The sequence below is a fragment of the Mobula birostris genome, chromosome 19 (genome assembly GCF_030028105.1).
Source record: "Mobula birostris isolate sMobBir1 chromosome 19, sMobBir1.hap1, whole genome shotgun sequence".
Classification (NCBI taxonomy): Eukaryota; Metazoa; Chordata; class Chondrichthyes; order Myliobatiformes; family Myliobatidae; genus Mobula; species Mobula birostris.
The window spans coordinates 49,633,373-49,650,814 of record NC_092388.1 but is presented as its reverse complement, the minus strand read 5'-3'; the positions used below and the strand labels follow the sequence as shown (position 1 = coordinate 49,650,814).

Here is a 17,442-nt window from a genome sequence, read left to right as displayed (position 1 = left end):
TACAGCAGATTTTTGAACTTGTTATCAGAATAGCTGCTATATTTTTTGTAATTGGGTATTCGTTTCTAATCCAGTTTAAAATTATTTTCTGAATTTTGGAAATTGAGTCCTGTGCATTTTAATATTAATTCGATGTTATCTCTAGGAAACTAGAAAGTATTTGCTAAGATACGAGATTTCAGGTGGTTTTAATCTAGCAATTCAAAACTAAAGTTAATCAATAAGTTGGATAGATTAGGACTTTATTCTTTGGAGTGCAGGACAATACGGAGAGATCTCAGAGGTGTACAGATTTGTGCGGGCTATATGTAGGCTGAATGCATGCAGGTTTTTTCACGTCAGGTTGGTTGAGATTAAAAATTGAGGTCTTAGGTTTAGAGTGAACGGTGAGATATTAACTAAGGGGAATTCGAGGGGAAACTTAACTCAGGTGGTGGTGTGAGTGTGGAACAAGTTGCCAGCAGAAGTGGTAGATGCAAATTCAAATATAACATTTAAGAGAAGTTTGGATAGGTGGATGGATGGGTGGAGTTTGGAGGGATATGGTCTTGGTGCAGGTAGATGAAGCTAGGTAGAAGATCAGCTTTGCATCAACTAGATGTTCCAAAGGGCCTGTTTCTAACCTCTAATAGTCTATGACTTCTATCAATAAGTAAGCCATCCCATCCCTTTAGGGTAGAGAATTCCAAAGAGCAAGCACCCTTTGAAGAACGTACTCCTCATATAATTTCTAAATTGCCTACTCCTCAATCTGAAACACTGACCTGCTTTGTAGACTCCTCAGCCAGCCTCTCCATTCCAGTGAAGGAATCAAAGAATATGGGGATAGGAAAGAAAATGATGCTGACATAGAAGATCAGATATAATTTTGTTGAAATCATGTCTGTTCTTGTTTCTTCTATCCCACTTTGTACTTAGTTCTGTTATAAGTTGTCTTGTGTCTGTGGTTCTAACAAAAGTTGATATCTGAAATGTGTATTTTTTTTCTTTAGATACGCTAATTGTATTTCAAGCATTTTCTGTGCTTTTTTCAGTTTTCTTGTTTTTGCCAGTAATATCCACAAATTAACTTTTGTGTTCAGAGTAAACTGAATAGTTGGCTGTTTATTGCAAACTCCAAAGCAAATGCAATGTTGACACTGACAATATTTTGTGTTTTATTTGTGTTACTGAAATATGCCAGTTGGCAAAAAAATTGTGTCCCTCTTAAAGCTTTATTGATTGTATCGCTTTCACTTAAGACCAGTCAGAAGTTTCCGCTTTTGTTAAAATTGTTGTTTAAACATATGTCATGTATATGTTTAAATGAAGAACCACTGAACAAGTGATTTGCAATCCTATCATGCTTCTAAATGAATTCATGATCTTTCAGAACACTTATAACAGTCACGGTTGTTATTTACATATATTGCATGTAAATGTTGTGCTTCTCAGTTTAATTTTTATAAAAGTTTGGATAGATAATGGTGCCATTACTTTTAAAATGTCCAAATATTGGAGTTGTAGTTTTATTGACCTTAACTAGTTGCTGGCAATTGTAATTGCTTGCATCCGTCAAACTCTTGAACCAGAGGGGATAAATTCACTCTCTCATCACTGAACTGTTCCCACAACCTATAGACTCACTTTCAAGAACAGTTAATCTCAAATCCTTGAAATTTATTGCTTATTTATTTATTATTATTTTTCTTTCTTTCTTTGTATTTGCATAGCTTGTTGTCTTGCACATTGGTTGTCTGTTCTGTTCGGTGTGGTCGTTCATTGATTCTGTTGTGTTTTTTGTATTTACCGTGAATACCCGCAAGAAAATGAATCTTGGGTTTGTATATAGTGATATATATGTACTTTGATAATAAATGTACTTTGATCTTTGAATTTTACTCTAATTCGGCTCCCCTGTGTGCCCATTTCAGGAAAGCTCAAGAGCAAGATAAAAAAGTGGTAGTTGCTGGATGTGTTCCTCAAGCCCAGCCACGGATGGACTACCTCAAAGGATTGAGCATTATTGGGGTATGAGTTTCTTCTAATGCTTCATTTTCAGTAGTAAGTTCTTAAAGAGATTTAGATTGGTTCTTGGATAATTGTGATCCAGAGCAAGCTTCTTCTCTCGGTTCAAACTGGCAATCTGAGCGTTTTACTTGGACTTACCTATTCATTGCAAGGTATAGTCTTCTGAGATGGAGCAAAATTTAGTTTCCTTTGATTCTTTTTTTTTACAGTTTGCAGGATTTTAAACAGTTCAGCGAAGGTAGCCTTAACCCTCAAGAATTGCAGTCGGGGGGAATTAAGTTCAGTGTGAATGTTGGCTTTTTGCTTTAATGGAGATGGGCTTGGCTGGGTGAGAGCAATCTGCTTGCCAAGTATAATGAGACCATTAGTTTTGGCATATTAGCTTACTGTGGCTATTTACATAATAAGGATATGGTATTAAGTAATAAGGATATGGTATATATGGTATATGATATGAATTAATTTGATTGGTAATAAGGATATGGTATATATGGTATATGATATGAATTAATTTGAACAAAATGTATGTCTCTAACATAGTTTCTCTGAGAGGGGAAATTCCTGTGCCCCTCAATTTTAAATGACTGGCCCCTTATCTTGCAGTTATGTTCTGTTTGTGACTCTCCCGTGAGTGAAAACTCAAGTTCAAGTTCAGTTTACCGTCATTCAACCATACGCATGTATGCTGCCAAATGAAACAATGTTCCCCCAAACCAAGATGCACAACACAGTACATATAACTACACGCATAACACACAAAATAGTAGTACCACAAATAAATTACAAATAATAAGTTGCATATATGATAGAAGTTTAAAAAGTAAACAGTGTAAAGCTGCTGGCATTTCATACGTGATGAGACTTGGGTGGTGGCAGAGAGTTCAGTAGTCTCACGGCCTGGGGCAAGAAGCCATTTCCCATTCTAGCAGTTCTTGTCCTAATACTACAGTACCTCCTGCCTGATGGTGGGGAGTCAAGGAGATTGTTAGACAGATGAAAGGGATCATTTATAATGCTAAGGGCCCTTGATATGCAGCGTTCCTGATAAATATCGCTAATGGATGGAAGAGAGGCCCTGATGATCCCCTCTGAAGTCCATGCAATCTTTTATAATATTACAACATTTGCACAACAGTCGGACATTTACCCTATCAAACCCTCTTGGGATCTTATATATTTGGAAAAAACTCTCCTCTCATTCTCCTAAATTCGAAAGAGTGTAGGCCCAAACTAATTAGTCTCTCTTGATGAGGTAACCCTCTCAACCCACAGGTTCCTTTGTATGAAAGGTCTCGTTCCAAAATGTCGACAGTTTATTCCCTTCCAAACACGTTGCCTGACTTTCTGAGTTCCTCCAGCATTTTGTATGTGTGGACTAGATTTTCAGCATCTGTAGAATCTCTTGTGTTTACGTTTTTGATGTTACTGTATCTTTTTGAGGTAAGGAGACCAAAACTGTGCAGTATTCAAAGTGAGGCCTCACCAACACCATGCACAACTGCAACAAACCCTCTCTATTTGTTAACTCCAAGCCCTTTGCAAGGAAGACTATAATGTAATTTGCTGCCTTAACTACTTGTTGCAATTGCTTGTCTGCTTTTTGTGATTCGTGCACAAGAACACCTAGACTGATCCATGCACTGCACTCAGATAAAGATCTGCCTTTTGATTCCCATACTGGTTCATGATCTTATACCTCCCCACATTAAACTTTACTTGCCGGTCTTTCATCCACTCACTTAATCTAGCCATATCTCATTGCAAAATCACAGTTACTATATCACAACATGCCAAACCACCTACCTTTTATATTTGGAAACCTCACATACTATTCTTTCCTTGAAGCCATTAATGTAAATAATGAACAAGTGAATATTGCAGGTTAGGTACTGATAGCTGCAGTACATCCACTCTCCAGCTCTTGGTTTCTCAGGCTTCCCATTACCTCTTTGGTCCTCAGAGTCTTCATCTTCCTCCCACCCTTCCTTCCCTGAACATCCCAACCCTCCTTCTTCGTCTGACAACACCAGCTGTCCTCCCCATTTCTGATCCCCACTCTAATGCCTGACATATCTTCACCATTCCTTTGATCTTCCCCTCTTTGAAGTGGAATGAGCTGTCCTCAACAGCAGGGAAAGTTCTGCCCTTACCTTTGTCTCCCTTCACCCAACCTCAGTGAGTTCTGTACCTGCCATGATTCCCAGCTCCCCTTCCATTGCCTCCATCTCCAAGCCCACTTCTTTGGCAAGAATTCCTCAACCCACACTGATGACTCCTTCTGCCATCCCCAACTCTCCTCCTCATTTTGGACACCCCGCTCTGGATCATTTCATCTTTAATTACCGACAAGACATCAACCGGCTCAACTTCAGTACTCCACTTTGTTCCTTGAACCTTACTCCCCGAATGCACCACGCTTCACTTTCTCCGCACCAATTCCAACCTTATCAGCAAACCTGTAGCCAAAGGGGGGTGCTATTGTAGTGTGGTGAACTGACCACTACTTTGCTAAGGCCAGGAGGCATCTCTCAAAGACACCTTCTCTGGACCGAATTCCGGACCATCAAAAAATTACGAAGAAACTCTTCTCGGACTTCTGACCCGGTACAGGTACTGATTACAACTGACGTCTCGATGACAAACTCTGCCATCTTCTAAGAAGGTGGTACAGTTTGTCATCGAAGTGTTGGTTATAATTGTAACCCCTGTGACCCCAACTGACTCCCGATGCCGAGGGTGAATAGCCGTCAAACCCACCAAACGGTGTGAGCCCCCCCATATATCAGCTGCGACACAAATATCAAACAATATACAAAGTGTGAGTAACAAAATATACTTCATAGCAATTTTTAGTGATGGGTTAGTAGAAACAACTAAAAGAAAAGGCGCCACATAAATAAGTTTATCAGTCTTGTGCACATAATATTTTAATACATTGGAGCTCATGCCTCCGATTCCATCCACAACGTCCTTCCGAGACTTCAGCCACCACCCGAACCACCGAGGCTCGGTACCTGCCGCCCTGGAATCGCTGTCCGTTCCCCACAAGTCCGTCCTTTCCACTCGCCTCCGGAAAAAGCCCGTGAGCCCCAGCTCAGCACACACATACAAGCTTCCATTGGTTAGTTCCTCCATTATCTATAACTATAATCCAAACATTTCAGCTACAGAGAGCATTACCTCATAGTTAACATTACAAAGAAGTCATTTCATTATAACACTTCAGGGAAGCCATTTTGTAATAAGCAATTAACAGTTAACAGTCCATCTAATATTACTGAGAACCCTACATAATCTATACCTGTACCTGGCTGGAAGTCCGAGAAGAGTTTATTGATCATGTACGCCGGGAGAGCACTAGATCCTCCTTCATCAGTAAATTGTCTCCGACACCATCATTAACCTCATCAGTTTTGGAGAAGTGCCATCCACTATCCACTGCTACCAAACTCTGTTCCCTTTACCCCACGCTGCTCATTTCTACCTCCTACCCAAGGCCCATAAACCTGACTGTCTGGGCAGGCCCATTGTCTCTCTCTGCTCCTGTCCCACTGAACTCGTGTCCACGTATTTCGACTCCATTCAATCCCCCTTGGTTCAGTTCTTTCCCACCTACATCTGCGATCCTTCATATGCTCTCCATTCCCTGATCCTGACAGCCTTATTTTCACCATGGATGCTTAGTCCCTTACACAGCTATCCCCCATGCACTTCTATCCCCCATCAAGGAGGTCTTAAATCTCTCTGCTTCTTTCTCAACAAAAGATCCATTCAGCTGCCCTCCACCATCACCCTCCTCCATTTGGCAGACTGACCCTAGCCCTCAACAATTTTGTCACACTTTCTCCAAACTAAAGGTGTAGCCATGGGCACCCACATGGACCTTAGCTGTGCTCACCTTTTTCGTTGGCAAAGTTTAACAGCCATTGTTCCAAGACTTTCCTGGTAACTACCCAGCTCTTTCTGCATAACATTGACGAGTGCATTGCTAAACTCGTTAATTTTATCAGTGTCGCCTCCAACTTCCATCCTGCCCTTAAATTCACTTAGTCCATTTCTCTCTCCCCTTTCTCGATCTCTCTGTCTCCATCTTGGAGACAAACTGTCAACGACATCTTTTGTAAACCCATAGATCCCATGACTATCTTGATTTTTCCCACCCTTTCTCATGTAAAAATGCTATTCCCTGTTCTCAGTTCCTTTGTCTCCTCCAAATTGTTCTGAGGATGAGGCTTTCTTTTCCAGGATATCAGAAATATCCTCCTTTATCAAAGAATGCATTTTCTCTTCCTCCACCATTGATGCTGCCTGCATCTCCTCCATTTCCCACTGCTTCAACAGGGATAGAGCTCCTCTTGTTCTCACCAACCATCCCAAAAGCCTCAACATCCAATGCATCTTTTTTTACCAATTCCATCACCTTCAATAGAATTCTACCACCAAAATCATCTTTACCTCCTCCCACTTTCTGCTTCCTGCAGGGATATCTCTCTAGATGATACACTTGCCCATTTGTTCCTCCCCACTAATCTCTGTCCTTGCACATATCCCTGCAAGTGACAGAAATTCTACACCTGTCCATTTACCTCCTCCCTCACCTCCTTCAGGGCCCCATACAGTCCTTCCAGGTGTGGCAACGTCTCATCCTTGAATCTGTTGGGGTTGTCTATTGTATCCAGTGCTTCTAATGTGGCCTCCTCTACAGAGACTTGATGTAAATCGACCACTTTATCGAGCACCTCCACTTCATCCGTCAAAAGCAAAATTTCCCAGTGGCCGCCATTTTAATTCCTATCCTTATTCCCATTCCAACATGTTGCCATGAAGAGGCCACTCTCGGTAGAGGAGCAACACCTCATATTCTGTCTAAGTAGGCTCCAGTCTGATGGCATGGATATTGATTTCGCATTGCGGTATTTTTTTCCTTCCCACTTATCTCTTCTTATATTCCCCACTCGGGCCTTTTACCTTTTCCTATCTGATTACCTGCCTATCATATTCCCCGGTGCCCTCTCCTTCTTCTCTTTCCCCCGAGGTCCACTCTCCTCTCCTGTCCTATCAGGTTCCTTCTTCTCTAGCTCTCTACCTTTCCCCGCCCTCCTGGCTTCACCTATTACTTTCCTGCTAGTCCTCCTAGCCCTCTTCCCCATCCATTTTATTCTCAGTCCTGAAGAAAGGTCTCGGCCAGAGATGTTGACTGCTTATTCATTTCCGTAGATGCTGCCTGAGCTGCTGAGTTCCTCCAGCATTGTGTGTGTTACTGTAGATTAACAGCATCTGCAGACTTTCTCGTGTTTGATCTCCCATCAATTCTTGCTTCTTTCTGAGCTGTTGATTCAAGGTTCTGCACTGTGCTTGATTTGAATTTCTGTTACTCTCTCACCAGTTACTGCTTTCTACTCTGAAAGCATCCATTTATTCCAACTCTCTGTTTTCAATGAAGCAGCCAGTTTTCAATCTGCTCTAACGTACTTCCTCTGACAACATGGGCTTTTAATTTATGCAGTAGCCTCTTATGTGGCACTTTGTCAAATAACTTCTGGAGATCTAAATACACTACATCTGCAAATTAGTCTCTATCAACTGGCCATTAGAACCTCAAAGAATTTGATCAATTTTGTCAAACATGGTTTACCTGTCAGAAAACCACACTGACTGGATTTAATTATATTCAGCTTTCCTAAATGATTAGCAATTTCCTCTTTGATGATTGACTCCAGCATTTTGCCAATAACAGCTGTTAAACTAACTAGCCTAACTGTAGTTCCCTCTTCTGCCTTTTTCCTTTTTTAAACAAACGAATCATGTTGGCTATTTCCCAGTTTTCTGGCACTCTTCTGGAGTTTAGTGAGTCGTAAAAAATTTTAACCAATGAATCCACTATCCTTGTAGCCACTTCTGAAGCATGTAATTCATCTGGTCCTGGTGACTTGTCAGATTTTAATCCCTTGTAATTGGATCTTTATTCAACATATCTGTCATTTTTATTTTGTTTCCTGCTATTGATTCACCAGCCTCATTCTCAAAAAGCCCCGCTACCCTCTGTCTATTTCTATATCCAAAGAAACTTTGATTTTTGTTACATTGCAGACAAGCTTTCTTGTGAAATTAATTTTCTCTCCTCTTATGAGTGCTTTAGTCATCTGCTATTCCATCTGTAAAACTTCCCTGTCCTCTAACATTATCCCTTGCCAATTTGTATACCTTACTTTTCAATTTAAAGTTATGTTGTTCCTCCTTTGTTCACCTTGGATTGTGACCCTTTCTCATGTAATCCTAATTTTTGATTGGAATTAACTTGTTTGGAGAATTATAGACCAGCTGTTGAGTATTCTGCCACTGTTCATCTGCTGATCTGTGTCTTGGTTATCCAGTCAACTTCAGATAGCTCCTTCCTCATGCCATAATAGTTTCCTTATTTAAATTGAAGACACTGGGGTTCATAAGACCCTAAGATAAAGGAGCAGAAGTAGGCCATTCGGCCCATTGAGTCTGCTCCACCATTCAGTTATGGGCTGATCCAACTCTTCCAGTCATCCCCACTCCCCTGCCTTCTCCCCATACCCTTTGATGCCCTGGCTATTCAAGAACCTATCTATCTCTGCCTTAAATACACCCAATGACTTGGTCGCTACAGCCGCTCGTGGCGTCAAATTCTGCTCAAACTACATTTGGAATACAATCATTTTGTAGTTACACCCCCTTCTGGGATTTATAACCACAAGATCCCTTATAGTCCTTCCACATTACAGAAGACTAAATCTAAAAGTAGTCATTTCCTAGGTAGACGGTGCAAAAAATATACTGCTCTAAAATATAATCCCTGATGCATTCCATCATTTATTTTTATAATCAGTATGTACAGTAGATTAAAATTTTTCAAGATAATTTTATTTCCCTTCAAACATATCCTGGATATTTTCCCACTCGCTCTGACCTCCCAAGAGGTCATCCATAGACTACTTCCATCCATGTCCTCATTTGTCTGTCAGCTCAAATCTCTGTTCACTGCTTTTATCTTATGACTCAGCACTGCTCTGGTTTTGTCCCTGATTAACAATGCCACCCCACCACCTTTCACCTTTAACCTGTTGTTTTGGAACAACACACTTATGAAATAGACATTATGTCATCCTCATATTACTGACTTGTGTCAGCAGCTCATCTCTCTGTTTCCAAATGCAACATACGTTCAAAAAAAGAACATTAAGCTTTGATTTGTTTATAGTTACTTACAACGCTGGATTTGCTCTGATTTACAAACTTCTGTTTACATCTTTTGCCCTGGCCTATCTTACTGTGATTGTCAATGCCCCCCTCACTATCATCTGCCACTATTCTTTCATTTCCTTCTATGCTTGGATCTCTTCTTCCCTCACCTTGTTTTAATTTTCTCTAGGACAGCTTGGTTCAGGTGGAGCTAAGTCCAATGCAGCCACTGTCTCCTTCAGTACTAGTGCCAAGAATTGTACGAATCAGAATCTATTCTCTTACATGTGGCTTTGAACCAGCCGTTTACCTCTGTAATCTTATTTATCCTTTGTCAATTTGCATGTGCTTCAAGTAATTTTTGATGATTATTACCTTTGTGCCTGAAAGGGGTGCAGCTGAGAAGATGCTTCACTTGGATTGAGGAAAATGCCGTTTTCTGTGAATATTGATCTAAGCCATTATATTGCAGTTCCTTTTATAATCTAGAATTTTGTTTTTGTAAATTTTATAAAATCGAGTCCCCCAATGCAATTTCATTACATTGGTGAAATCCGGTGTAGATTGAGGGACTACTTTGTTAAGAACCTTCATTCCATCCGCAACAAGCAGAATTTCCTGTTGGCCAACCATTTTAATTCCAATCCCCATCCCCATTCCAGCATGTTGATCCATGTCCTCCTGTACTACCACGCTCAGCTTAGAGGAGCACTGCCTCATATTCCGTCTGGGTAGCATCCAACCTGAAGGCGTGAACTTTGATTTCTCTAATATCTGGTAATTTCTTCCCTCCACTTTCTCTCTCTCTCCCATTTCCCATTCCGCTCTTACATCTTCTCTCCACCTGCCTATCACTTCTCTCTGGTACCCCTTTTTCTCCCCATCGTCTTTTGTCCTCTCTTAAAACATTATTTTTATTTCAGCTATTTACCTTTTCCACCTATAACCTCTCAGCTTCCCACTTCATCCACCCTCCTCCATCCCCCTACCTTCCCCCTCACCTGGCTTCACCTTTCACCTTCCATCTTGTACTCCTTCCCTTCCCCTCATCTTCTTTTTCTTGTTTCTTCCCCCTTCCTTTCCAGTCCTGATGAAAAGGCCTAAAGCAAAGCTGTATGGAATTTCAGATCAACATATACGAAATGCTAGAGGAACTCAGCAGGTCAGGCAACAGTTATGGAAATGAATAAGCAGTCATTTGACACAACAACCTTAGTGCCTCTGCTCAAAACATCGACTACTTATTCATTTTCCTGGAAGCTGCCTGATCTGCTGAGTTCCTGCAGCATTGTGTGTATGTAACTGGATTTCCAGCACCTGTAGAATATCTTGTGTTAATGGAAAGGAAAGAGGCTTTATCACATATACTGGATATCAAGCATAGCTTTACTGTGTGTGGTGATGGTGTTTCTTGCCTCATATTAAACAGTCAGTGGCATCATTGCTTTTAATATATAATAGATTTTACTTACATTCTTTTTGGACATTAAAAAACGAGGAAATTGGAAAGGTATCAAATTTAGATGAGCTTGCACACATAAGAAAATTAATGCTTTGTAAAATAGTTCCCCTTTTCTTGAAATTGAAATAGAAAAACTGCAAATTCTCAGAATTTGCCATGTTCTACAGATTTACTATGCTCAGATTGATCTAAATATGTTGGAATTAAAGTATTTTATCATGATTCTATAAATGCTATAATGTAAAAGGTTGTTTCCAGCTCTGCTTTGTTACTGAGAATTTGGAAGTAAGTGGGATGTACGTAATGCAGGTATTGAACACCTACAAATCACGGAAAACAATTTGATAAAAATAAGCAACACACAAAATGCTGGAGGAACTCTGCATTCCAGGCAGCATCTATGGAAAAGAGTAAACAGTCAACGTCTCGGGCTATGAGTCCTGATGAAACGTCTTGTTTCGAAACATTGACTGTTTACTCTTTTCCATAGACGCTGTCAGGCCTGCTGAGTTCTTGCAGCATTTTGTGTGTGTTGCTTTAATTTCCAGCGTCTGCAGATTTTCTATATGGTTAAAAGTAAACTTACTGCCTTTGGCGGTAACTAATGGCAGTAATGGACATTTCCGTTGTAAAGCGATGCTTGTCGATTTCATTTGCCTCCAACTAATACCCTGCCCTAAGTTCACATGGCCCATTTCTAACACTTCTCTTCCCTTTCTCGATCTCTCTGTCTCCATCCTTGGAAATAGTCAGCTACTGATATCTTTTATAAACCTATTGACTCTCATAGCTATCTTGAATATGTCTTACCACTCTGTCACTTGCAGAAATGCTATACCCTTTTGATAGATTTTCTGTCTCCAGCATATCCATTTCCAGGAAAAGGATTTCCTTTCCTTTCCTTTCCTTTCCTTTAAAGAGCTGAGTTTCCCTTCCTGTTCCATTGATGCTGCCCTCACCTGCAACTCCTCCATTTCCCAGACATCCACTCTTACCCCCTCTTTCTACTTCCTTAACAGGAATAGTAGTCCTTATCTACTATGCCATGTGCCTCCACATCGTTCTGTGTACCTTCTATCATGATCAGTGGGATTCTATCACCAAGTCCATCTTTATCTCACCCCCGCCCCATCTCCACAGGGATCACTCTCTCCGTGATACCCTTGCCCATTTAATCCTCCCCATTGATCTCCCTGCTGGCACTTATCCCTGCAAACAGAACAAGTGCTACACCCGCCCATTCACCTCCTCCCTCACCTCCGTTCAGGACTACAAATTTTTAGATACCCATCACAAATATTTGGATAGTACTAAAGTAGATGCTGGAAATTAGAAATTAAAGAGGAAAATGCTGGAAATATTCATCAGATCAGAAAAAAAACATAAAGCAAAGCAAAACTGGCAATCAATATTTATTCCTGTAATATGTTGTAATTTTATTAAGTTGTTACTTTATATTAGCCATCATGAGCGGTGGTCAAAGTGGAACATGGCTCAGACTTTGTGTCATGAAATCTCAGCATGCGAATTATCAAATTTCATTACACTCACTTTGTTTTACTGAATATAACTACTCCAAGACTAGACCATAACAAATGTCAGTCTTACTGTATTGGTGGATGTGCGATCATTCAACAGAGTAAACCATTTGATTTTTAACCAGCTGGCCTGTGCTAGTCACATGCCTTTGAACAGTCAAATTTCTCCAGCATAATATGTTGTTACTCCTTTCCATAATTTACCAATTGCATAAGGGTGACAATGTCATAAGGTATTGGAGAAATAAGCAGGTGATAACAAAAAGAAAATAAAAAGGGAAAATGAGTGTTAAAATTGATATCCTGAAATTCAATAGTGCCCTATCCCAAGACGTGGGAGAGACATATATTGTTTTGGGGCTAAGAATGACATTGAGGAAAGATCTTCACGACAAAAAGTCAACTAAGAGTTAAATTGAATGGGAAAGAGGAAGTGAAGACAGGCACTTTGATAAGGTGGAAAGAAAAATACCTTTTTTTGGTAGAGAGAAGAAAAACACAGTTTGAGAAATTAAAATGTGAATATCTATTGCAGTTGAAGTAAAAATATAATCCCTCTAATCTGGTTGAAATCTATTATGCAGGGTTAACTGAGGTAAGGTATCAAATTGATCAGATAGATATTTTCTCTGATGTGAAATAGTTTCTGTTGTAGCTTAGCTATCTGTTTAAATGTAGATGGGGTTAAAAAAGTAATTTTCTGTCATACACTTAATGTGATAATGTATGGACATTGAGCTCCACTCTGTTATTTGGTTTAGTTGCAGCAGATTTAAAGTGCACAGAAACAGAGGCATCATTTTATAATTTAACGTGATGTCATTGGACAAGGGAGTTTAAACTCAAGAAAACAGTGGTGCTAGAAAGTTTGTGAACCCTGTAGCATTTTCTCTATTTCTGCATAAATATGAGATAAAGAGAACCCAATTAAATAAATAACCATAAAAACACTATACTTGTTCATTTATTTATTGAAAAGAATGAGTTGGGTTTGATTGAATTCTCTATCTAGTTTCAGGACTTGCTTGAAGATCTGATCACATTTTAGGTCATATTTATGAGAAAAAGAGAACATTCCAATGGATCCATAAACTTTTTAGCACCACTTTATAAAGGAGATCCAATGGTTATTGAATTTGAAAGTGGAAGGTATTTGCATGTGTAAACTGGAAGAAATGCAGAAATAGAATCTGGAAGTTCTGAATTCATTAGTGCCTTGGGGAAAACCACACTAAAGACTATTTTAATAATGGGTTATGTGCAACACGCCGTGTCATACTTTACTGTGCAAGCTCAATTTTGCTACTTATTTAGTTCAAATCTTGGGTGAGACAAAACAAGATTGCTATAGTTGACCTCAGCTTCTACTGTATGCTGAACAAAAAACATACCTGTGTAGTAGTAACAGTGAGGAAGGGAATTTTAGTTGAACTAAGAGAACTATTCTGTCTTCAGATTCATACATGTGCCCATTCAGTTATATCTTTCCCAACAGTATTCTAAGTTCATTAAGTGGAATATTACAGTCGGCCCTCCTTATCTGCGAGTTCCGCATGCGCAAATTCAACCAACCGCGAATTGAGAAAACCCGGAAGTGCTCTTCCAGTGCTTGTTGTTCGAGCATGTACAGACTTTTTTTTCTTGTCATTATTCCCTAAACAATGCAGTACAACAACTATTTACATAGCATTTACATTGTATTAGGTATTATAAGTAATCTAGAGATGATATAAAATATATGGGAGGATGTGCGTAGGTTATCGTGGATCGGGAATGGAAAAAAACCGAAAGTTCTCTTCCTAAGTAAGGCGGAACAGGTACATCCAGTATTATTTAGCGTCAGTTAGTCAAACGTTTGTCTTAGTATATAGTATATATTTTACCTTTCTACGCATATAAAACACTTAAGGAACGTATGTCTCAGCGCCGGGCGATTCAGTGACAGACTGCTCCCGAGCGCGCTCTCCATCCGTGCCGGGTTGGTGTGGAGGATCAAAAACCCAAAACCCCAAAACTCAACAATTAAACCACTGCATTTCTTAGTAATAATTGTAGCTTCCATCGGGGCAGGGCCTTTCTCACTTTATCCTTTAAAATTGTTCTGATCATTGACCGACTGTAGCCTAATGCTTTTCCAATGACTGATGGCTTTTCACCTCTTTCTGATCGCTTTATTATTTCCACTTTATTTTCAATCGTGATCGAGATTATTTTCGTGAACAGAAACACAGCAGATTCAGAGCTCCGCCGCTGGGTCCTAATGACCACCGCATTGAGACAGGTTAAATAAGGTCCGGGGTTCCGCTGGGTCCTAAGGTCCACTGCATTGAGCCTGGTTGAATAAGGGAATTGAGCATCTGCATTTTTTGGTATCCGCGAGGGGTCCCGGAACCAATCCCTCGCGGATAAGGAGGACCGACTGTATTCTTATTCTTTGGCAACCTTCAGGATTGAATATAGCTTGCTTCAGATTCCACTGATCTGCTCGTGGAAAGATCCTCTTAACCTGCAGTGAAGACACAAGAGACTGTAGATGCTGGAATCTAGAGCAACAGACAGTTGCTGCTTGATTCAGAGGTCCTCCAACAGATTGTTTGTTGCTCTTAACCAGCAGTTACTAAAGTGGATTATGACAAGATTATTCACAAACTTTAATTGCAAATGTTTTTCCCTTCAGGTTCAGCAAATAGATCGTGTAGTTGAAGTTGTGGAAGAAACAATTAAAGGTAAGTAGGTGGCCCCCTTTGATTTATATGGGTGCATTTACAAACTTTTTTCTGTATTAGTATTCAGTTTCTTATCCACTTTATGCTCTAAAGCAATATTTTGTTATGAAGTTAGTTTCGTGTAGTTTTCCATTTCATTTTTAATCATGGTGGATAATCTTGTTTTGACAAAGTTTAATTAGTATTTTAAATTTAACTTGAAGTGGTTGAGTATGCTATATTATTTACTAATCTCACACAAAACTGGAAATAATGCCATGTATCTAAGTTTAATATTCTAAAATTTTAGTGTTTGCTGATTTTGTTTTAAATCTTTAATGACGAATAGCCCTTCCTCTTGTTTTGTAGGACACATTGAAATCATTTTCAGGAGAATTTGCCTTAAACATAGAAACATAGAAAACCTACAGCACAATACAGGCCCTTCGGCCCACAAAGCCGTGCCAAACATGTCCCTACCTTAGAACTACCTAGGGTTTACCCATAACCCTCTATTTTTCTAAGCTCCATGTAGCCATCCAGGAGTCTCTTAAAAGACCCTATTGTTTCTGCCTCCACCTCTGCCGCTGGCAGCCCATTCCACGCACTCACCACTCTCTGTGTGGAAAAACTTACCCTTGACATCTCCTCTGTACTTACTCCCAAGCACCTTAAAACTATGCCCTCTTGCACTAACCATTTCAACCCTAGGGAAAAGCCTCTGACTATCCACACAATCAATGCCTCTGATTATCTTGTACACCTCTATCAGGTCACCTCTCATCCTCCATTGCTCCAAGGAGAAAAGGCCGAGTTCACTGAACCTATTCTCATAAGGCATGCTCCCCAATCCAGTCAATATCCTTGTAAATCTTCTCTGCACCCTTTCTATGGTTTCCACGCCCTTCCTGTAATGAGGCGACCAGAATTGAGCACAGTACTCCAAGTGGGTTCTGACTAGGGTCCTATATAGCTGTAACATTACCGCTCGGCTCTTAAACTCAGTCCCATGATTGATGAAGGCCAATACACCCTAGGCCTTCTTAACCACAGAGTCAACCTGCGTAGCAGCTTTGAGTGTCCTATGGACTCGGACCCCAAGATCCCTCTGATCCTCCACACTGCCAAGAGTCTTACCATCATATTTGACCTACCAAAATGAATCACCTCACACTTATTTGAGTTGAACTCCATCTGCCACTTCTCAGCCCAGTTTTGCATCCTATCAATGTCCTGCTGTAACCTCTGACAGCCCTTCACACTATCCACAACACCCCCAACCTTTGTGTCATCAGCAAATTTACTAACCCATCCCTCCACTTCCTCATCCAGGTCATTTATAACAATCCCAAAGAGTAGGTGTCCCAGAACAGATCCCTGAGGCACACCACTGGTCACCGATCTCCATGCAGAATATGACCCGTCTACAACCACCCTTTGCCTTCAGTGGGCAAGCCGATTCTGGATCCACAAAGCGAGGTCCCCTTGGATCCCATGCCTCCTTACTTTCTCAATAAGCCTTGCATGGGGTACCTTATCAAATGCCTTGCTGAAATCCATATACACTACATCTACTGCTCTACCTTCATCAGTGTGTTTAGTCACATCCTCAAATCCTTGTGGCTCTTTAAAAACTCTCTTCTTAGTTACCCACTTAGGATCGAGAATGACCTGCTTCCACTCCACTTCTGTGGGATCTGAAATAACTGATGTGGTCAATGTTGGACTCCTAGTCTCTGCAGTCATGGACACAAAGTACTTGATGGGGCATGAACTTGTTCTCAGTGCCAATCAAAAATGTTCCTTCTTTGCTTTGAGCAGTTGAGGGCCAGGGATTCCCTGCAGTTGATGAGAATGTTGCACATTTACAAGGAGGCTTACAAAATATACACAAATCTCTTTAACTGTTTACCTGACAACCTATCTTAAGTGTAACAGAGCTTTGAAAAGAAAATTGTTTTGGGGATCCCGAGTGGGACATGTGACTGACATGGCCTACCCAATCAAGTATAATTCGAGCCTCGGTGTTGATCATTTGGAGAGGGAGAGGACATTTGTGCTGTCAGTGTAGTTGGAGGATTTAGCAGAAATTATACTGTATATTTCTTCAGTGCCTGCTGTGAGTAGTCTAGATTTAGATAAGTACGAAAGAGGAAAGATTTTGTTATTTATACAGTTTTTTTCTCAAACATCCAAAGACTGTACTGGCTTCCTGTTGATGAATTTCATCTTTGGCATCTGACTTGAAGTATTATGTATAGTTTTGGTCATTCTGTTATAGGAAAGACATTGTTTAAATGGAGAGGTTTATGAGGATGTTGCCTGAACTAGAAGGTTATAGGAGGAGGTTAGCCATATTGGATCTTTATTTGTTGGAGCATAGGAGAATGAGAGGTGACTGCATAGAAGTTCATAAAACCATGAGGATATTGGTAAAGGGAATGTTCAGAATAGTTTCACCAGGGTTGGGAACTCCAAAATTAGAGAATACAGGTAAAAGATAAGAGAGGAAAGATTT

The 17,442-nt window shown here is 40.3% G+C and overlaps 1 protein-coding gene across 2 annotated transcripts in view; it reads left to right on the top strand.

Annotated features, from left to right (window-relative positions):
* Positions 1-17,442, top strand: part of cdkal1 (CDK5 regulatory subunit associated protein 1-like 1) — a 524,935-nt gene that overhangs the window by 106,965 nt on the left and 400,528 nt on the right. For both annotated transcript variants that reach the window (XM_072283563.1, XM_072283562.1), the window contains exons 5-6: positions 1,914-2,010; positions 14,897-14,945. In XM_072283563.1, the coding sequence (XP_072139664.1) occupies positions 1,914-2,010; positions 14,897-14,945 (146 nt within the window). The remainder of the gene's footprint in view (positions 1-1,913; positions 2,011-14,896; positions 14,946-17,442) is intronic.